Genomic DNA, 22,636 nt, shown 5'->3' on the forward strand with positions numbered 1-22,636 from the left:
CCTAATTTCATGTGACCATCTGTTTTGTACATTATGTATTAAGTGCTTTTCTCTTAAACAGTGACTACAGAACTGTAACTCAGAACTGTCCTCTAGCTTTTCAAGGTACTATTAGATATTGATTTAAAAGTTCAGCTTGACGTTCAACAGTTCATAGTTGTTCTGGTTTTTAGTAATCTTAACATATTTCTGCAGTTGGTAGTTCACTCTCTCTTTGAGCATTTGTTGAAGAGCACTTTGATGAATTAAATCTGTTGATTTGTTCTTTGAAAATGTTCTTTAAATTTGACCCAGTATTCCATTTCTCAGGAACTTATCACGATGATGCTTCAAGTAGATCTAGATCTGCGATTCTCAGCCTTGCAAGTTCTTGAGCATCCATGGGTTAATGTAAGTATTTTCAGGCTTGTAGATGCTGCTTGTAGCTTGGCACCTTTGAGCTCTTTTCTGTCAAGTCCTTTCTATGCCCTTTTGGAACCAGCACATTCTAAAAATGCCACAGATTTAGGTGGAAATAAGCTGTGTTACAAGCTGTTCTGGTATATCGCACATACCTTGGAGTGTTCACTATTTTATGCGTGCTCAGCTACATTTTCTCTGAAATATTTTGGGCCAGGTTTTCAATGTACCTCAACCACACTCGACAAATTTATCTCTCTAACAATCAGCTTGTGGTTTCAGTGACACATTTTGCTCTCCCAAAAATAAGATGGACTCAAAAATCTGACAATCATTAAGAGCTATTGAAATATAGTCCATAGTGTTCCTACTGCATTCAGCATGAAACAGGGAAACCTTAGAATCATATTTAGCTTCTGACATTGAAATATACATATATTTATGTGCAGCCATAAGAAGAAATAATGTGTCACTTTGTTTGCTGCAAGTTTGAGTGTACAGACCTCCCTAGGATACTAATTTGTCCCTCAGTTAACAGATCCCTCAGCTGCTGTATCCAAAAGATTTTTCTCACTAAAACTCTATTCTAAAAATTAAAATATATAGTAACCTCAAATGTTAATCTTTTTTTAATTTATAGCATTCTCCATATAACCCAGAATAGTGGTGATCACTTAAGTGTTTACAAAGTATATCTTTTAGTCCTGCAGGCTTCCTTATTACCCAAACTTTTTTTTTTTTAATTGTAAGTGCAGTTACCATGCAGAGCACTTTTGCCATGTACAAAGACTGCAAGGATCCAGGACAATGATGAAAATCTTTTCATATTTAAGATGACATTCAAGCAGCTGAAATATTAATTTTCCTTGGTGCCAGGCACTGTCCTTGGACATGGTGTTCTGTCACAATTTATAACGACTTTTGGTGACTGAGGTGTCTCTCTGTCTCCATGGGAGAACAGGTGGGGACTTCTGAAGTGTTGCTGAGGAAGAGATGGAGGTGACTGATCAGAAGCCGCAGGGCAGTGTCTGTCGGCACACTGCTGCTGAGGTTGTCAAACCATCACTTGTTTACAGCACAGAAGGATGTGGTCACTAATCCTCCTCTTTTTCTGAAAAAATGCATTGGAGCTGTTAATCGTCTCCCCAGACACCTTTTTTTTTTTTTTTTTCTTCAGTTACACCACAATGGTTTTTAGGAAGCCATTTTAGTAAGATGTGTTAAGAGCTGCAGCTCTCTGTCAGTAACATGATGGTGATGGTGATGGTGATGGTGTGCAGGTGACATAACGATCTGCTCCCTGCCCTTGCCAGCACCTGCTGATGGGGAGGGACAGGGAAACAGGCTGTGGATTAACATCTTCCAACACTCCAGAGCTCCGGTAACCAAAGCTGAGCTCTGGTTACTGAAGCACCCTGGAAAATTATGGGGTTTCTGTGCAACAAGTTAAAATGTGGAATCCTTTGCTGGAGGATTCTGTATAAATGGATTCAAAAGGGAGTTGGACACATTTTTGGAGGATCAGCTCATTGGTACCTATTGAATATGGTGGTCTGGATAAAACTTTTGGCTCACAAAGTTCTGAAGTACTTGACTGGCAGAAACTGGAGGATATACCAGGGAAAGTTCCAAGATCTACTTGGCTTCCTTAAATGTAGCATTTCTTAAACAGTGACTACAATGCACTGTAGGAAACAGGATACTGTGTTCAATTCACCTTTGGTCTTGCTCTGCTGCACTGCTCATAGTTTTATCCTGATTATAATGCTTTGCAATCAAAACCTGCAGCAGTTCTGTCTATAAATAAGTGAAGCAAATATCCCGTCCACAGTTCTGTAATTTCTTCTTTTCTGTCCAACTGCTGCTCTTAGCAACTGAGACGGATCAGTATTTTGTCTTCAGCAATATGCTAATGGCAGTTCATAATGCAGATCAAAACCTCTTTTGAATTCTCTTATGTATCTTCCAGATATTTTTTCTGGAAGGAGAATAGCTAGCACTGGGACCAGTTCAGGAAAGTGCTTGAACACATTCCAAACGTCGCCTCTATTTCAAGACATCACACATGGAAACGCTTAATACTAGGCATAAAATTAACTCAATGGCACTAAAATCCTAGTTCACTTCAGGAGAAATAAGAACATGGCTGAGTTGAAACAGGTGCTTAAATCCTTTTGTGAAAAAAGGATGCTTCCCTGAAGTGGGTCTGAGAATTGTGCAGTAGAGAGCAGGGACAGTCTGTGTGTGCACATTTTCCCAGGTAACCTATTTGAATATTTTTTCTTGGCTTCAAATGCTGGACTTTACTTTCCCTTTCCCTTTTCTTATTTGGTTTTGAACCTATTCGTAGAGCAGTAAACTTGCAGGTAAAATACTGGACAGCTGGCTTGAAAAGCAGGCATCTGTTTTCTTCGACAATTTTAAGAAATATTTTCTCTCTTTGGTGAAACCTTTGATAGAAGTGTTGTAACTGCTTACACTGTATAAAACCATTTTGTAGATTGTAAATAAGCATTCTACTTTATAGCTGCTTACTATGTGATTACTTAGTAAATTGCTGAGATTCCTGGAATGTGCTTTGACAGTTTCAATAGGAGCCAACCCTCATTTCAGTTTCAGTTTTTGCTATAAAAATAGCTGAAATCCTCTTTGAAACTCTAAAACTTGTTATGGTCAGAGTCAGACCAGTAAAGCAGTTCCTATGTCAATAATATCCCAGCTGTTTTCAATTCAAAAAAACAAAACCTGAAAAGATGTTGGCTGTGTGCCACTGTCACAGATGGAGACCTTGAATTTTAAAAGCAATTCAGCAGCAGTTCCTTGCCCCCTCCATTTAGTTTATTTGGATTTGTCTCTCCTGTGCAGTACACTTAGACCTGGAAACAAATCCATCAGTTTATACTTCCCCTACAGGGACCCCAGCTCTTTCCTTTACCTGCTCAAATTCTTTGCAAAACCAAAGAGTTATAAAAGAGGCTGGAAGCTTGAGGTCTAGCATTTTAAACACTGATGATATTGATAACCTGAATTATACAAGCTACAGGACAAACCTACTTACTTTTTGTTACATAAGTAGTAAATATTTCCTAATACAGCATTGAGCAGTGATTGCTGAAAGGGATGGATTGCAAATCCATCTCTGTTAAAATAATCAATGTAAAATGTGGTGTGTTGTTGCTGAAGGAGGAAGATGGCACACACCAGCCTAAAAAGAACTGGGGAAACTGAAGATTTTACATATTTTCATAACCATGTCTGCCTTGGAAATTTGTGTGCAAAAGAAATGAATAAGCAAGCAATAAACAGTAATAAGCTGAACATTTGTAAGGAAGCTAATTTGAAAAGACATTTCTTATTTGGCAGCTGTGTTACTTTTGGTTACACCCTAGGACACTGCCCGAAGAAAAATTTCCTTGTAATCCTCTAACAAAACAGAGTCCAAAAGCTTTTCCAACACTTCTATTTGCTCTAATTTTCTGCACTTATTTATATCATGGCCTATTCATCTGATGCTTTCAGACCTGGAAAGTAAAGGTCTTGTGACTGATATGTGAAATGGATCTGAGTGCTTCCGGGCAGTAGGAGTCTGAGAATCCTGAACTTCATTCCATCTTTCTAACACTTCTTTTTACTTCGAGTGGCAGTATCTCCTGCCGTAGAGAACAATGCAAATATGAAAATAATGTGTACTAATTACTCAGATGATGCCAAGACCCTGCCTCTTTTTTTTTTTTTTTTTTTTTTTTAAATTTTATTTCTTGCTAATAGATCGTGAAAGGTACTTTGTGGAGGCTGATTAGAAAAATGTATCTTAAGATCTCAAGTAGTTTACATCGTCCAGGTGAAACCTCAAATTCTGGACCAGAGTTTTCAAACTGTCAAAGGACTTTGACTACTAAACTTCTGATATGTGCTCAGGAGAATGCTTCTTCCAGAGCATCAGTAGTTAACATTTTCTGAAACTCATGACCCTTCAAAGTTCCCAGAGTTGAGCATGAAAAATCACTAGTCATCTTTAAAAGATCTTATCCCAACTGCTAAAGCTGAGATGGAATTCTATGATCCTAACCCACTGCAAGAAGTAGTTCCTATAGTAAAAGATTAAAATAGGGGAAAGGAACAGTTAGCCTCTTCAGGGGCTGACATCCTTCCCATTAGAGCAACCTGATGAAATTCTTGTCAGCAGGGTTTAGCCTGTTCTCCAGTTCTACGATGTACCCTGCTGATTCTGGTGAATCTGATTTTTATTTTTTTCACTTCTTGCCTTTTCAAATGGTAGAGAATCTTGGCTTGTATCTAGTTAAACAGCTGTCATCTCTCACCCTCGGTATCTATCTATTTTATTGTTGGCTGAAGTGATTCCAGGAGCCAGGTAATATATATTACCTTGTTTATAAAGCACTTTGGAATAAATTAAAAAAAAAAAAGATAACTACTAAACATCAGGTAGCACCAACAGTAGTAAGAAAATTTAATAATGATAGAGTAATTCCCATATCTCCCTATGCTGCATCTTAAATTGGACTGGAAGATATTCCATCTAAAAGCTGGAACCCACTATGTGTCTCTGGCATGTTGCCACTGGATCTGTGGGTGTGGTGCTTCACCAATAAAACGTTACCACAATCTTGGTAACTATTGTCTTCTCCATAATTTAGTCTTTTGACAAGACAACATGAACTTTTGGCAGGCTTTCGTGCCAAGAAAGTCAAGAGAATGATTTCCCCCACTCCTCTAGTGAAGAAGAGTTCATTTTACAGACTAGCTTTCTTCTGGGAGAGGCAAGGTCAGCAGAAAGCAGGTTATTTTTAGGGGTCATATACCACCGAGCCAAGACTCCCTGGTGCTAGACAATAATCAGCTACTGGGTTGTATTGTTTTGTTTTGTGTTGTGCAGCTGTGTGCACTTGACCATATTTTGCCAGCTGAGACATTTTGTTAAGGGGTGAGTGAGTGATTTCTAAACACAAACTCCCCAAGCTAAATAAATAACAAACCCTAACCAACCTCCCTAAAATTCCCATGTGCTCACTGAGCTCATGATTTACTGCAGCAACTCTGTAACTCTTTAAGTGCTCTCAGGATTGCTGCAAAGCCAGAGAAAAAATGTCTGTCATCTCTCTGTATTCTGATCTTTTTTCTTATTTGCCTGTATTCTGCTAGGATTTTGCATAAGTGGAATTGAAGAACTTTTTCAACTGTTGATTAACTACACATATCACGCAGTGCTAGCTTGGGATGACCATTGCGGACGGCCAATGATCTGATATCCTGCATATTCTGCCTATTCTGCATTTTGTTGCCTATTTCACCTATCCTGCATATTGTTTCCTGAAATCCTGCATATTCTGCTAGCAGGGAAGTCCCACTGGGTGGTGGCTTTTTGCACTTTTTCCAGGCATAAAGGTCTTACTTGCGGTTTCTGAAAAACTCCTTTCTTCTCGTGGGCTTGAATTCAACCCGCTGTTGTGCAAAACTGCACACTCCTTTCTTTCTGCTGGGATTTCGCTTCAGCGTGGAGGGTGCCTGCAGGCCTAGGTGCAGGTACACAGATGTGCTCTGTGGAGCAGGATGTCTCGGCCGGGAGGACGCACCTCTCGGCCCGGCCGCGTGGCTTCTGGCTGGAGCTCGCGCCCAGCTGGCTCGCTTGGTGCGCACCACGGCAGAGCTCGTGTCTGCCTCTGCTTGGCCATATAGTTGTGTGCCTGCTTTCACATCAGGTTAGCCCATGTTGAGAACACGTGTCTTTTGGCAAGGAAGAAGAGGCCACCCACGGCTGGTTCCAGCCCTTCCTTGCTTTCCCAGGCAGTCTGTACCTCTGTCTGTCCTTTCCCCACAGCATCCCAGGCTTGTGTGCCTTGGGACTGGGGGAAGGAACCGCAGTCCCTTGTTATCAGTCAGCTGGAGTTTCCATTTGTAGAGGTGGCTTTGTTTAACCGTGGTTTTAGTACAGTACGTAGTCTACAGCAAGACGTAAGCCTGCACATAGCCTGGCCTGCAAGACATATGTAGTGCTACATCCTGGTGTTGGTGAGGCCCCGTGTTCACCTGCCCTGAAGGGCTCGGCTGGGACATCTCTCAGCTCCCATCTTGCCTGGGTTTCCTCACCGTGGAACTCACTGAGCCACGGCTGGAACATTCACCCAACCCCATGCTCCCCGGGCCTGTAACCTTTATAACACCACAGGGTTATAACACCACAGACACCTTATTGGTGTCTCACAGGGCTTTCAAAGATCCTTTCCTGCATCCTACCAAAACAGGGTTTCTGTTTTCTGTAATCTCTTGGGCTCTTTCTACTTTTGAGGTCATTATTTTTAAATTTATGTGATGAGTAAACAGAATCATAAACAGATCCGAGCTTATCAAGCTTTGAAATGTTAATGGATCTAAAAATAACTGGGCAGTAGTAGTTAAGACATGGTAGAAAGAATAATAACATATTTAACAATTATTTTTAATTAACATTACCTGAAGTTTGAGAGGAAGGTATTGGGTAAAGAAGAGAGAGGCTGGTTCATGACATAATATGACGTTCATCTTACAAATACCTTAGATATATTAATGGAGACAATGACTGACCCATATTTCATTACCAACTTTTTCGTAAACTTTTCTATATTGACAGGTCGATATAGATCAGATACACCTTGCAATTCCTTTATTTCACCTTTTCTCTCTGAAGTTTTATTTTGCTCTGTTTCTCTGCAGGATGATGGCCTTCCAGAGAATGAGCATCAGCTCTCAGTAGCTGGGAAGATAAAGAAGCATTTCAACACGGGCCCTAAACCGAACAGCACAGCAGCTGGAGTTTCTGTCATAGCAGTAAGCATCTGAAATACACAGCTGAAACACTTAAAAATGTGCCCACAAGACAGTATGTGTTTAGAGCATGGCACCAAAAGAAACCAGAGAGGGTTAATCTTTAGATAATTTGAGCATTTAATTAATATAAATGTAGTTAGACTGGTATTCTGCACGATTTCTCCATTGATTCTCCTTGTGAGTCACATTGTTATTTATCAGCCCTACGAGATCTAACAGCAGCCACACTTCCACATTTTACCAGAAGATCAGTGAACCTGACTCCAGTGTAGATTCAACAATTCGAACTATGGGATCATGACATTTCACTTGGTAGCAGAATGATCACATGGATTGGGGCCACACAGAGGTTGTAGCAGAAGGACAGCAGCACTTTACAAGGAGTGGAGATCACTTCAGAACTCTAACAGCAGATCTGTACGGCAGCCTGAGCTTCTCTTCTCTGAAAACATCAAAGAGAGCTATGATGCCTCACTGCTACCTTCAGAGTTGATATGAGTCTAGCCACTTCAAATTTAGCTGAGCAGCAGCATTTTATGGTACTGCCACACGTCAGCTGCTTCCCTTTAGGCAGAAGGACTTAAGTGAGTAAAGACCTAATGGAGCTCTTTGCTGCCTTTTGTCATGTTGCAAATCCAGTCTAGGCAGTGAAGGTGTTGGAGCTTCTGAAACCAAGCTTGATCAAACTTTTGACCAAGCTTTACTGAGGTTTCAATGCCATCCACAGTGTAGCATACATCTTGTGTATTTGTATTTTTTCCCCAAAGATGAACATGTGTACTAGATATACATGCACACAGAATATATTGAGTGTTTTACAAGATTATTCATACTAATGCCATTGAATAGCAACATGCACATCCTTTGCATTTTTGATACATCTGCCTGTGTTTGTAAGCTTTTCTTTATTACTCATGGTAATGTTAACACTCCAAATAGTCACTAAAAATAAGCAACACGTTAAACATAACCATTCCCATATCAGATTACTCAGTGTTCATTCCCAGCTTCCATAAATTGCAGGTGGTGTGACTGCACATGTACACTTTCTTGTACTGTTTCCACTTTCATGTTTCTCAGCTCAGCCCCTCCAGTCGTGAGTTAAATCAGCCTGAAGTAAACTCAGCTCAGCACATGCAGTCTGGCTCACAGGTGTGAACTGTTTGTGCAGCAAAATGGATGCTCTCTCTCAAACTTGGTATAAGTACTTGAAATTTCAAGCTGTGCCTCTCTCATGTTTTTTCTTTACTCTTTCCTACCCTGAACGTCCTCAACATGGAAGCAAGTTGTTCCTCATGCTTTTCCTAGATTTTCTCAGTCATCAGCTAACATAGTCAGCATTTTTTTATTTTCATTTTTAAGCAATAATACTGCAACAACTCTCCCTCAACTAAAACATCACATACCCATTGCTCATCTGAAACGCAGGTATGTTCTGTATAGACTAGCTGAAACCGTGTTCCTTTCGAATGGACTGCCAGCACGCTTGTCCATGAGAATTACTGCTCAGATCCTCCATGCTAATGACTTCAAAGCTTAAAAGCGAGAAATGATGCCTCTGTCCTCATCCATCCCTTGCCTCTTTATGTTTTTAATTTCCCCACCCTCCTCTATTTTTTTTTTCTTTGCCCCAGTTGCTCTGCCAAGGAATTGTTTACAGCAGTTTGATGCTTGAGTAACGAAAAAGGCACTGTAGTGAAACTTTCCACTGCAAAACATTATACATCAGAAGTATATATGTGTATATGTTTATTTATATTCTTAAAGGCTCTCATTTATTTTTTAGTGTTTGGAAAATTAACAGATTGGTTTTAGTGATCATCTCTGTGGGGGAACTGGCATGATTAATCCTGCAGCTTGTCCTGTAAAGTAGAAATGCTTAGAATACTTTTACAGAATTCAGAAAGTAGTTTGATTAGCTTGTGTCAATTATTTTCTGAAAACTTGAAAGAGAAGGGAAGTATAGACCTCTTTAGTGTTTTGGTAATATTTCAGAAAGCTAGATAATTTTAAGAATAAATTACCTTTATTTTCTACAAAACCAATTCAATAAGTAAAATAAAGCTAAAAGCAAAACAACAAAGCCTTAGGTGTTGTTTCTGCATTTGAAAGCATACTTAATATATATTTGACATGCATGTCATTAGGGTTTTATGTTTGAGAATCTTCCTTTAACCATACAATCTCAAATACCATAGAAGTAAATCTTATTAATGAAGCCTGTTCTACATTTAGAATTTTCAAAGTATGTACAGATGCTGTAACATATTGTACAGCACTAAAGATGTGCACTAAGTATATTTGCTACAAAAATACTGTTTTATTGTGCCTGCCTGTATGTTTACTGTAACTTTTTGAGAGAGTGCTTGTGTATATAATGTATAGAGATGCCTTCTATATATTATATAACACATCTGTGTCAGCGTGTGTTTGTGAAAAAAATGTTACTATGTGTGTATATTTATATAGCTTACTTAATGGTATAAAATATAAAGATTAGCATTATTTTGAGTTTTATAACTCTGTTTATGTATAGAGATAGCTAATCTGTGGTATTTAGTTCTTAATGCGTCCTCACACTGGTATGGTATTATATGCCTGTTTTCTTCGCTGGTAAGAAGTAACACACCTCAAAGATCTCAAGCAGTATTTATTGTATGCACCAATTAAAACTCTAGTATAAAAACTAAGTTCCTAAGAATGTGTTTTCAGTCAGCTTGACTGTGAGGAAGTTTGAAGCCACACGTATTTTACAAACTTCTACTGTGGCTGCCGCTTCCTTCAGCAATGTCTGAGTACATTGTATTGACTGCTTTGGCTCAGGCTTACGTCTGCTTTGTTGACGTGGTAATCCTCAGTAAAAGTTGTCTCTGACCATTCAGGGCAGAGACATCCTACAAGTTCTCGTGCATGTGTCCAGACTTCAGGTTTGTCCACATTTGAAAGATTTGTCAGTTTGGACAAACTACCATAATGAACATGTTGTGCTTGCCTATCTAAGCAGTTCCTTTGCTGATGTAGCAGAAGATGATTCCTCAAACAAAATTAACTATACAGGCAAAGAGACTTCTCTGTTGATACCTTAATACATCATTAAAAGTTCTGCCAGCGTAACTATGTCAGTTGGGAAAAAAGTCCCCTAAATCAACATAGCTTTGCCAGCACAATTTTAATTGGAGATCCAGCCTTTAAAACAGCAAGAGAATTAACAAGTCCCTGAAAAACCCTGCTTGCTGATGGGAGAATATGTAGGAGAAAGATCACTTTACATGCCGTGTTCTTAAACTCTTGTCGTAGGAATTGACTACCGGACTCTATAGGAGACTGGGGTTGGGCTGTGTCCCTCCGCTCTCAGAATGGCCGTGTTACTGTTAAACATGTGCCAAAATAGTTGCAGGATCAGGTTTCTCATGCAGCTTTCCAATAGGAACAGTATTTTGTATTTCTGTGATGGTGTTTATAAAAGATAATTGAGTAAAAATATAAACCCAGACTTCTTCTAAATAGTCTTTTTAAAATTTGGGGATAGATTTTTTCCTTTAGTTCTCCAAGGATGTCATCCCATTTATTATTTCTTTGGCCACAAAACAATACCCTGTGGCTGTACCCTCTAGACTTTAGTGACAGTGGCTAAAGTGACCAAGAGCCAAAATAATTTTTTTTAAGAATGTTTCTGCAACCTAGAGGTGTGCTGTAATTCTTTGTATTAGCTGAGCATCATTTAATTTGTGTTCTTGTCTGAAGTGTTAAAGCTTTGCCTATATGTTGTCACTTTTGTGCTTGTATTTTTGCCATTGTTAAGACAGAGGAAAAGACTAGTGATAATCGGGTTGTATGAGGGTTGTATGAGGTCTCTGTCTTGGCCGTGGGAGTAGACTCTCACGGGAGACTCATAGAAGTGGAGTAGGACAGCAAAAGAGAGAAGCTGCTCAGAACGTTGGTGCAGCTCTGCCCCGGCAGAGTCCTCGCTGGGCTGGGGACAGTCTGGCAAGGGCCAGGCAGCGGGTGGGTCACTGCCCTGCATTCTGCCCATTTTAAAATAAAAGTGCACATTCCAAGTGGCATTTTTAGCGGTGGGGTTTCTTGAGTGGTGTGGAAGAGAAGCCAAGTTCAGTGCGTGAGTTTAGCTTGGCTTAAAGATGAACCCATGGCCTGGCTGTCACTTCCCATCTATTGTCTGCGTTGCCCTGGGTTCACTGTCCACAGTCATGGCAGGATTTCCACACGGACAAAATTGTTTCAACTCCTGTTAGGAAGCAAGTGTCCCCATTTTCTCTGTATTACTTTTTAGCCATTGGATTTTAGGGCAATATTTTTGATCTGCTTTTTCAGAAAACATCCCTTTTGTGTCTTTTATGTGCAGCATACAAAGAAGCCAGTAGATGGCAATAGTAGACCAGTGTAGTTAAGCCAACAGAAAAGTCACTCTGCATCCAAGGTTCTCATGGTTTTAGACAGGAAACGTCCTTTAAATAATTCTAAGTAAGATGAAAGCGGTATTGTTTTAACAAAATGGAATAAATTATTAAATTCTACACTTGCAGGGGATTCATCAAGAAAAATTTAAATTTGCAGTTAGCTCCTAGCTACCCTTGAAGTGGTTGGTAACTAGAAATGTGTTGAACTGCTTCTCTGAATTTAGAATTAGAAACTGTCATCAGTACTGGAAATATATGCCATGCTCTTATTCAGCACAAAATGGCCTTTCCTCTTCATAGGGCAAAATAAGAAAATCGTCACAACTAACAATCTTAAAGTGAGCAGAGTGTCTCCCTCAAGATATTTTCCCCTAAAATTTAATTTAACTCAGTTAAATAATGTCTCTACTGTCTGTTAGTGCAGCACAGAAAGGTTACAGAAAAGAACACATTTTCTTTGTTCCTTTGCACGTGATTCTGCTAAAGATAAACTCAACTTAAAAAAATTATATTCCTTAAGTAATATCACGAGCACAATTTCCTGGACACAATGTTAATTTCCATTTTGACTTTAATTGGTGCAATTTTAAACCGAATAGTTTTGTACTGTTATCTTTTTGAGCATGAGGTGTAAGCTGAAATGATAAACAATGTTATTCATGGCTCTGAGTAGTCCTACTCTCCAAGGTTAACACATTTCTAGAAATGAATTACCGTGATTGATGGGGTATCAAAACCTGACTCTTTTCATCTTTACACATTCCATGATTATGAAGCAGTCTAATTTAAGCCTCGTGTAGTCTGTCTAGCCTGCTCCTTGTGATGGTTGCACTGCATTTTTTTTTTAATTATTAAACCTCTCAGTTTAATTGCAAAAGATAATTTTCCATTACTGGTACGTGCAACTTAAAAGGGCACTTCTGTCTTTGGAGGTAACAAGATATTTGTCAGACTTTCAAATGAATGCATTGTGCAGTAAGTAACCTATTTTGCAAACTCCATTTTAGTTTGAATAAATTGGCTTCTAATTTAGCAAGACCGAATCTAGAGTTAGTGTCTTTTTCTTATATTTCTTTACTTTTTTTATTTTTCATCTGTGGTACATAGCTTTAGGATGTTAGATAAGTGCCTTCTGAAAGTGAAAACAGTAAATATGTACTAAATAAGGAACAGCTTGCTCTGGAGTCTGAATTCTTTAGCCTGATGTTGATCCACTGAGTTGCCCCGTTTCTCTCTGCTCAGCTGGACCACGGGTTTACCATCAAGAGATCAGGGTCTTTGGACTACTACCAACAACCAGGAATGTATTGGATAAGGTATGAGATGGTGCAGCGCCAACAGTCAGTGTTTCCATGGCAACGTGCTGGCAGTCTCCATTAACCAGTTCCTTCAGTGGATAAACATGCTTTTTGATTTGTTATCCGGTCCATATGCTGCTTTATCAGTTTCGTTTTAATCTTGATTGAGATGCCACACCCCCTCATTCCCTTTCTTCACCCATCCCTCACACCCACATTGCCAGCTTTCTCTTCATCGCACATGCTCAGTCTCAATTTCCCCGTAGTTAAAAGGACAGTGTATATAGAAAATCTACCAGATATGCTGAAGTACGCACCCTCCCCCTCCCTATTGCTTGTTAAGGCATCTGCTTCCCCTGTGCTCCTGTTCTGAAACACACGGAGCAGCAACAGGCTCTCAGCATATATTTTACTCCTTTTCCATGCGAGATGTGGAGCTATATACTGTCATTTTAAACCCACTAAACACAATCCTTACCTTAGATTGAACAATGCATTTACATAACGCGGGCCGTAGAAACTCTCCCAAGTTCAATGAAATACAATGCATTGTATGTGCTGGTAAGCTTGTGTTTCTAACAATGCATTCTTTCTCTTTTATTTTTAAAACCCTTCTGATACCTATTTATTTTGATTTGATTTTTTTAAATATTGCATGAGTCTTTTGAATATATTTTTATTCATTGTGTAACTGTGCCAGGGTTGTCGTTAGCTGGCTTAACCTGTATGATAAACTGGGACTCTGGGTGGGAAGGGGTTATTCTGGAGTCGGGGCAAGGAGGGATCCAGGTCTGATAGCCCACGCAAGGCCCCTGCACCTCCTCAGTCAATCCAGAGCCGTGGAATTTCCATGAAGTGGTTATTTGCTGGCTTTTTTCCTTCTTATTGCTCACAAGACCTGTATTTTGATAGCTTGAGTAATTTGTATAAGTTTCTTGAGGAACCTGTGTTTTCTAACGCTGCAGTGATTGAAGCCTTTAAAAACTCATCTGTGAAGTATTTGGAAAACCCCAGCAAATTAACCACATTAGCAAAACAGCAGAGATGGTCACTGCAAGTGTTTCCAGTAAAGTAAAACTCCCAACCTGGATCATTTCACTGAGTGCATTGATCAGGCTCCAGCATAGTTTCCATAAAACCTAGCAGTTCTCTGAGCACACAGGGTTAAGTAGGTTCTGATATGGATGTTCTGGGGAAAGAAAAAAACAAAACCAAAAATAATGCTACTTTTCAGGTAAGAAGCAGAAAAATAGTCCCCATTCATCAGCTGAATGCTGGCTAGCAAGAATTCGTGAAACATTTTCACTCCAAGTGCTTGAGCGTGTAGCCTTGAGTGTGTAATTCCAGAATAACGCACTTCTGTTTGTGGCCACAAACCTATCACAACCTGCAAGGACACAGCAAAACCTGCTTGGTCTATCCTGTCACTTAGCATCATGCTCCGCAGGTTCTAGCTCTGTGATGCAGCCGAGAGACGGCAGCGCAGCATCTGTCCTTCTTGGTTTTGAAGAAGTCGGGAGAGGGGCCTGAGTGCCCAGCTTTACATTTGGTAGTATTAGAGGAATTTTTCTTTTCTGCTTACGAAGGAAAGACAGTATTTTGTGTCAAGCAAGACATTGTCAAATAGTTGCAAATTTAATGCCTCCTCTGCACAATGGGGGAAAGCTCACGTGAGCTTTATTTATCTTCCTGGAGTTTAATTGTTTACACTCCTTCCCTTCTTTGCTATTTTTATTTTATACCGCCCCCCGCCCACCCCACCCCCCCAAAAAAAAAAAAAAAATCTGTCTTTCCGTTTGCTATACACAATGTTTGGATCTTCTAAAACCCCAGCTTCTCAGCTTCAGGGAGAGCAGACCACCAGAAACAGGAGCCTGTGATAAAAGTGAGCGTCTCCTCTCAGACTGGCCTTGACTCAGTTTAACTGCATAGCCCAGATTTTGAGACAAACCATGTGCATTTTGAGGAGGTAGTGGGGGAATACTCTAATTCTGCAACTTGGTAAATAAATAAATGCAAAAAAAAAAAAAAAGGCCATTTGACTAAAGCGCTAGTAATGGCTGCCATCAGCATACAAAATGACACATCCCTGAATAATGGGCTGGAGCAGATGGGCGATAATCTCTCTTATTCATATATAAACTGCTCTGTTTTCCAGCTGGGGGCAGTAACAACAATGTTTATAATTAGAGCTTTCTAAACAAGGCACCTAGTGTGGAAAGGCAAATTGGGAGAGCAGGACTCCCAGGCGGAGATGCTTAATTAGGAAATGCTACAACAGAGGGTACCTCCAAACCAGCATCGCCTGGTGTTTGGTCCTTCTTTCATCTCCAAGAAACAAGCAACTGCTGTAGTGACCAGTATTTTAGTCTAAATAAAACCATTTCGATTCAGCAAGTGCTTACTTTTTAGTAGTAACTGTGAGCACAAATGCAAAGCATATGAAAAGGTTCATCAATTCCCATCTATAAACCAGATAATTTATCACAGGCCCATGAAAATTAACCTGGATTCACAAGTACAGTGAAAAATGGAAGCAGCTCCCAAGGAAAATGTAATGCTCCCTTTGTTAGTGTTAAACTACTTGTTTCTGCTCCACTCCTTTGGTCGTTTTCATCCCTAGTTTCTAGCAGTCCTCGAAAGTATCTTTTTAAATGGCATTGTTTCCTCCTTCAGTCAGCCAGAAAACCTTTTCCTTTCTCTGCCTAAAAGACTTTCCTATTCAAAGTGCTTCAAAGTCCTAATTTTCTGAGCACTCATTCTGCATCCTGTTTTATTCCCTGTCAGTAAGATATGTGCAAAAGTGACATGGCTCTTTTGAGATACTCAAATACAACAAGCCTCATGTACAGTTACAGCTGTAGCAGGTATGGAATATAATGCCTGAAAAATCTTACAGTGTTTCTTGACTATGAGGAACAGAAAAAACACAGGGGCCAAATCAATAAAATCATTTGGAACCCAGTCTGCTACATGTTTTAAAAGCAGGCCACCTAATGCTGTTCGGACATCAGCCTTGCCATCAGAAGTGCAGAAAAGGCCAAAATCAGTAGGGAATGAGACTTGTGGGTCCCAGTTAATCCCCACCCCAGCCTGCACTGCCCTATGGCTGGTGAAATGTTGTTCTTGGTAGCCAGGAAAGCCAGCCTTGGTGCAGGTGGATAATGTCCATGGTGCCATCACATCTTCATTCAACCCAAATTACCAATGTCAACTCAAGTCTAAGACAGCAGAGATCACTCATCTCTGAGCAGAGGTACTATGTTTGGAATTTCTTTTTTTTTCCTCCAAAGTCATCCCATTCTCTGATAGAAGAGTGGCACCTGCTTCGTCCTTCAGAAATATCGTAACTGATAGATTTACTTTCTTATAAGGAACTTATCTTTAATATCTACTTAACAAAGACCTTTAATCGTTGGTTTGTGTGATTCAAGTTTTTTGGCTTTCTTGTAGCTAAGCCAGAATATTAAGAGTGAAAGTATTTCAACCCTTCCGTTTAGCCCCAAGTGTTGCAGTGTCCAATCCACAGCCTTCTTCAGCTGCATTACCTCTTCCTCCTAACGGCAGCACATTTTGAAGGCAATACTTTGCATAATTTACAAACGTTTTTTTCAACCCTGAATTTCCTTATTGGTTGTGGTTTATGTCTGAATCTTTATTTTAATCTGCTACAGACTGAATGGCCTAAATTTTCTGCCTTTTCTGGGCTGCTTCAGAATATCAAGGGAGCACCAGAATGGTTGTATCTAACATAAAATATTAGCAGGAAATATTACTATATGTAGTATTATACATAAGATTAGTATAAAACATTAGTATAGGTTATTTTTTTGTATATCCACAGACACTATATAAAAGCTAAAGGAACAAAATAAAACCCAGGAAATGCATGGGAAAGTCATTAATGTTCTTATCTATGTGATGACAATAGCAAGGACATGAGTTACATGTGATGCTTCATGAAATCGTCAATCTATTCAATACTGAATTCATAAAATACTGGATTTTTAAAATATAGTTCTCACTGTCACAGTTTATAATGTATTTGAATAGCTCATTTGAAAACCCATAGTTCCATCCTCTGTGTTGGGTTCCTAATTCCCATTACTATGCATCTGCTGAGTTACTTACACCTGTCCCAAGTGGATCCAATACACTTTCAAGTCAAAAGTTACAGTCAGACCTCTTGACAATGGGACAAGGAAGTTGGGAATCAGGCTTGCTATCTATAAAGTGCCATTTTTAATACTGCAAAACCCTTCGTAAACTGAATATTCGTAAAAACAGGCAAACATATAAACTCATTTAAAATCTCTTCTCCTGTCCTTTGAAAACCACAACTGATTTACAAACTATAAATAAAAGTCACCCATGCAAACAACTTGGCACTAAGTCTTTTCCACATGTAATTGAAACCAGCTGGGGAATCGTGTTTCTAAAAAGAGAGAATGTAAAAGAGTAAACACAAACTTAAATATAGCAATATGAATTTAGCAGTTATATGTGTAGAATACTTTTCTTTGTATTCACTCACCAGTACAGTACAAAGCATACATCAAATTGATTTTGTTTTCTTTCTTTTTTACTTTCATTTTAGCTAAATTCCATGCCAGAAGTTACATGGTGTGCTAAAGCACTGGCCTTTGGTATTTGGAGGTCTAGGTTCAAATCCACTCGATTAATTTGTGCCCTCGATGTGGTCATTTGCACGTCTCCAAATCACCGTGTAACTTGACTTAGTTATAGCTTGTGCCTGAGGGGCTAAAAATAACCTGTGTCTTTCACTCCTGGAGTGAGGTGCATTGCTAAGTTTTAAGTACTATCCAAAAAGTGTCTTGAATCATGAATCAATCACAAACATATATATATACATATATATATATATGTGTCTGGATATAACCTGAGAAACCCATGGAAAAAATAAGAAAAGATCGGACTGAAGGGCTGCCTGGCTCGTGCCACAAGCATTGTTTAATGGTCATTTTTACAGTAGGGAAACCTGCTGTTACATATCTCAACGTATCGAGGTCACTAGCCAGAAGCTTAAGGAAACAGGATAAAATTATCTAGGTGCAAACATTTAAACACATGCATGTACATACGTTTATATAAAAGAATGCACTAGGAGAAAAATACCAGTGTTTCAATATGTGTGTCCATGTAATTCCACATACTAAACAAAGCATTACGAGAATTGCAAAGGAATTGCAAATACACTTCTGCAGAATGAAAGCAAGTGAAGGGAAGTGTTTCTTAGATTAATGCGTGAACAGCTGCATCCCCACTTCAGTCTCCTGGCTGGTATGAATAATGGATGGGCTAAGAGGCAAAATGCACAATAACGTTCTTTTATTAATGAAATGAATATATATCTGTATTTGGTGGCCAGCAGTAAATTAAGACAAGTGAGAAGAAAAACAGTCACTGCTTGTGTTCATAAAATGTAGTTATTTCAAGCCAATAATTACTGACCTGCCAGAGAATATCATTCCACAGCTATAATAAGGTGCTTCTCACTGCAAATCCAACATTTAAATCAAAGCAGTTGTAGTTTTTGAATGTTTTGTCAGAAATACAGAGTTCAACATTTTCTAACAAAAAATAATTTGCATGGCTCAGGAGTCCTGCAACATCAAGAAGTAGAAATCAGGACAAAGATACTCCGTGCAGCAAAATCCTGGAAAAATGATAACTGCACCTTAGTATACAGGTGACAGAAACCATGATTTTAAACTAATGCTCCATTATTGCAAATTAAATGTTTTTCAAAAAAAGTCTGGTTAACCATTTGGTACCTAGTGTCAGTATTACTAAATGTTGATGCAAAATATATTAGTGCTTAACGAAGTGCTTCACACCCATCAGCACTGAACTATTAGAGACAATCCACTTATCTGCTGCTGGATAAGAAGCTCTACATTTCCTCATAGGGATTGTAAAAGGACAGCTGCATATCTTAACTAAGAATGCTATCCTTACGTTTTAGTTGCCATTACTATCATATAGTGCCCAAAGTTCTCGCTCTCTCACCTCGAGCTGGGAAAAAAAAAGTCAAAATGTGATAATGAAAATCTGGGATCTGCAGCCCTGTGAAACGTAAGTGCACTTCAGATCCTCTTATTATTTATTGAAAGGGTAGCTTAAAGTAGAAATGCCCTGGAAATCCATAATGGACTGGTTCATGCACTGGTGAACAACCCAGCTGAATAGTAAATGAAATAATAAATCTGTTAAACCAAGGCAATGCATATAAGAGGCCTTTATTACGAAAACAGTAATAATAATGAAAAAGCTGATTTTTGAAATATGCCTATGTGCACAAGGGTGTGCAGTACTTATAAAAGTACTGCACTTATAAAACGCAGGCTGTCCGTGCTCAAATGTATCTTACCATCTCCCCTCTGTTCCAAAGCATTGATCTGTAGTATTTTGAAATTCTTCGGATGTAAAAAATAACCATTAAATGAAAAGTAGCATTTGTGCAGAATGCACAGTGGCCAGGCCGCCTGGCAGTGTCATAGACACTGGAAGTGCAAAACATCGTCGTGACATTGAGCAGAACGGGCCCGTCTTGCAAGTTCTGCAGGGCTTGTGAATGCTCTGGCTGTGGCCAAACCTGACCCATTTTGTGGTTCTGACATGTGAAACACTAAAGATTAAAATATGACCTATATGTTTTTGCTCTCAGTAGATAAATGCTCCCTTCTTTAGCTCACTGTGACTCTATACATTTTTATTCAATAAGCTTTTTCGGTAAGAAAGGCCAGGAGAGTAATCACAATAACGCCCCTGAGTCTACAAGCATGCCTTTATAAAGGCCATTTAGATCAAATTCAAGGAGGACTTGGAATCGAGATGGAAAAACATAGTCTTGCAATACCTCAGGAAGTTTCTGAAGGATTAGGGAACCAGAAATAATTGATCCTACAAACGATGGCATACAGTGCTAGATTAGGTAGGATCGTCAGGATTTTTGCTTATCATTTTTGATTAATGAGGCAGGTAGTGCCTTTATGTATATTTAAACAAAAGCACCCAAAGCTACCCCCAAATAGTAGAAACGTAGCATCTTGGGGTTTATCTTTTAAAACCATCTTTAAAATGATGTCCTGATATTTAATTATCTAGCAATAAGAAATTGGGCATTTTCATAATACTTCCGTGTAATTCATCTAACTTTAAATACCTTCAGTTTTTACATATACATTTGCCATTCTAATGCAGCAGATTTTAAAAATAAATTTTGAATTTAATACGAGTATTTTTATTTATTCAGCCATAAATGTTTAACTTTCTCCGAGGAGAGTATCTTTTACCACAAGATGATGTGATGTGGTTTAAACTTTAAATAAATGCTTATTTCCTGTAAGCATAAAACATCTTTTAAATGGAAATCTGTATTTTATAGAATGGTAATATATGCCATTCTTTTCAATTTTCACACAGAATTACATACTGTATGCAGTATATTCACTGTGTGTAAAAGAGTTAGGTATTCTTCTGTTTCACATTAAGAAATAATCAAAATCTGAATTGGTTCAAGGCTGCGAAACCTAGAAGGCATTGAAAAAAACTAATTAGAGCTCTTAACTGAAAGATTAGCAGTGAACAAAGAAATTCTCAGCAGATGAGAAGTGTTGGATTTTCTAGCAGTTCGTATTTAAAACACAGGGATGGATTTATCGAAGTTTATTATTTTGCCCCTTTAAGGTAGTGCTATGTAGGTTCTAGACACAAAAATAATAGTTCAGTGACTTAGCCTAATTAAATCCATTTGCTATAGTAGCTCCGTGCTCTTGTCCATCTCTCTGTCTCTATTACATCATTATTGGATGCTGATTGCATTATTTTGGAGCAAGGATTGCCATAATGTTATTCTGCACTGGTATGATGGATTTAGTTTTCATTTTGTTCTCAAAAATATGCTGGCTATAAATACATCTCTCCTCTCCTATGAGGCTCACACTATAACTGGTAAATTTTCTAGAGAAATCAGTCAGGTGTATCTCAAAAGAAAACAACAAATCCTTTGAAGCAAAATAACGTTTTGGTTCATTCTTTTAAATAGAGATTTTTGTACTAGGGACAAATTTTACAAGCCTTAGCAGTTAAACCTATTAAGTTCTCAAAGTTATCTTTGCCTCCAGTGCCATGATCAGATATTTGTTTGCATTTTGTATGTCATCTTACTAGCCACCTGCCTTTTCCTGTGTTGCTTTAAAGAAAAAAAAAATCACAGACCATGTTTTAAGAAGGCAGCCCTGCTTCCAAAGGCAGTTAACTATGTGTCAAAGTGCTCTTGCTGAATCAAGGCCATCCTGTTGAACTTGTAATTTTACAGCAATGTCAGGGACGGCAGTCTAATACCCTGTCATCAAGAAAATGGCAAAACCACGTCCCATTCTTGAAATCATTGTCCAGAGTTGGGCTACCCTTTACCTGGGTTGCAGTTTCCCCTTCGTAAATGTGCCAGGGAAAGCAGAAGAAAGGATCTGGCTAGAAGTCATGGCCATGTTATTAAGACTTGCATTCTCAACAGTGGCAGAAGCTCATCAAACTATAAAGCCCATCAAGTGAACATTCTTCTTCCCCATTTCTAGACACTCAAGATAGACCTAGATAAAAGTAGTGGAGTATTTAATTTGATAGACTCTGATTAACAGGAGAAGACAGGGTGCTCAGGCTAACCAGGTCTTTCCGTCAGAGCTCTTTAGCGTTCTCCCTAAGAACATCCATTGAGCGGCATGAGGAGGTGTCAAAGAGCTGGGCTAGTTCCCTTCGTTGTTTGTTTTTCTCTCCTGTCTGACAACTTCATCACAATCCATTTTTGTTAGCCGATTGCACTGACTTGAACATGGGTGAGTGTGTATCAGCCTTCATTAGGTCAAATCAAAGACAAACGTACATCTCTGCCTTGCCTGTAGAAACAGATTTATATTTTGAGAAGGGTGGGGGAAGGTCAGTTGGTATTTGGCTTGAAATTTGAATCTGTTAAAGGATGAAATTAATAGCGTCCAGAAGTAGAACATATGGCATCCATATATATGGTACTGTATCTGCTTGATGATGTCACGCTACCTCTTAAGGTTTGGGGAAATACACTTTTTAAAGCATTTAGCTATGTTGTGGGCTCAACCTTTCAGACCTGACTGAGACAGAACAGGTTTAATTTGGTCTGAACATTTATTATCCCTGGTATTTGCAGACCACATAAAACCTCATGGTTTTCATTAGCTTTGCATTTCACACACAGCCTAATTTCATTTATTCTTATTTTATGCCCCTGCCAGACCACCGCTCTTGATAAGGAGAGGCAGGTTTTCCGACGAAGACGCAACCAGGATGTGAGGGGACGTTATAAGGCACAGCAAGCTCCACCTGAACTCAACTCCGAATCGGAAGACTATTCACCAAGTTCATCTGAGACTGTTCGCTCACCTAACTCACCCTTTTAATAAAACACTTTTACTCAAAAGTCTTGGCTTTAACCCTTTGAGACCCTGAAAATCCTTCAGGCCTGTGTGAAGTGATTACAGCTGATATATCCAGCAGTAAATGCTGGGATGGTGGAACACAAAAGGGTGCTCACAGAATCTTTGTAAGAATAATTTCTTAATTGATTGAAATACTTGTTCTCTCTTTAGATTGCAACTTGCTGCTAATCTGATCCTCAAAGGGTTAAGGCTATTTTGCTTT

At 39.0% G+C, this 22,636-nt stretch overlaps 1 protein-coding gene across 2 annotated transcripts in view; it reads left to right on the forward strand.

Annotated features, from left to right (window-relative positions):
* DCLK1 (doublecortin like kinase 1) overlaps positions 1 to 22,395 on the forward strand; it is a 240,352-nt gene extending 217,957 nt beyond the window's left edge. Inside the window, exons 14-17 of one of the 2 annotated variants that reach the window (XM_065634192.1) lie at positions 310 to 390; positions 7,111 to 7,224; positions 12,885 to 12,958; positions 22,231 to 22,288. In XM_065634192.1, the coding sequence (XP_065490264.1) occupies positions 310 to 390; positions 7,111 to 7,224; positions 12,885 to 12,958; positions 22,231 to 22,288 (327 nt within the window). Of the gene's footprint in view, positions 1 to 309; positions 391 to 7,110; positions 7,225 to 12,884; positions 12,959 to 22,230 lie in introns of both variants that reach the window. The other variant, XM_065634183.1, reaches the window with a different exon arrangement.
* Positions 22,396 to 22,636: the final 241 nt, after the last annotated feature.

Source organism: Caloenas nicobarica, chromosome 1, assembly GCF_036013445.1.
Source record: "Caloenas nicobarica isolate bCalNic1 chromosome 1, bCalNic1.hap1, whole genome shotgun sequence".
Lineage (NCBI taxonomy): Eukaryota > Metazoa > Chordata > Aves > Columbiformes > Columbidae > Caloenas > Caloenas nicobarica.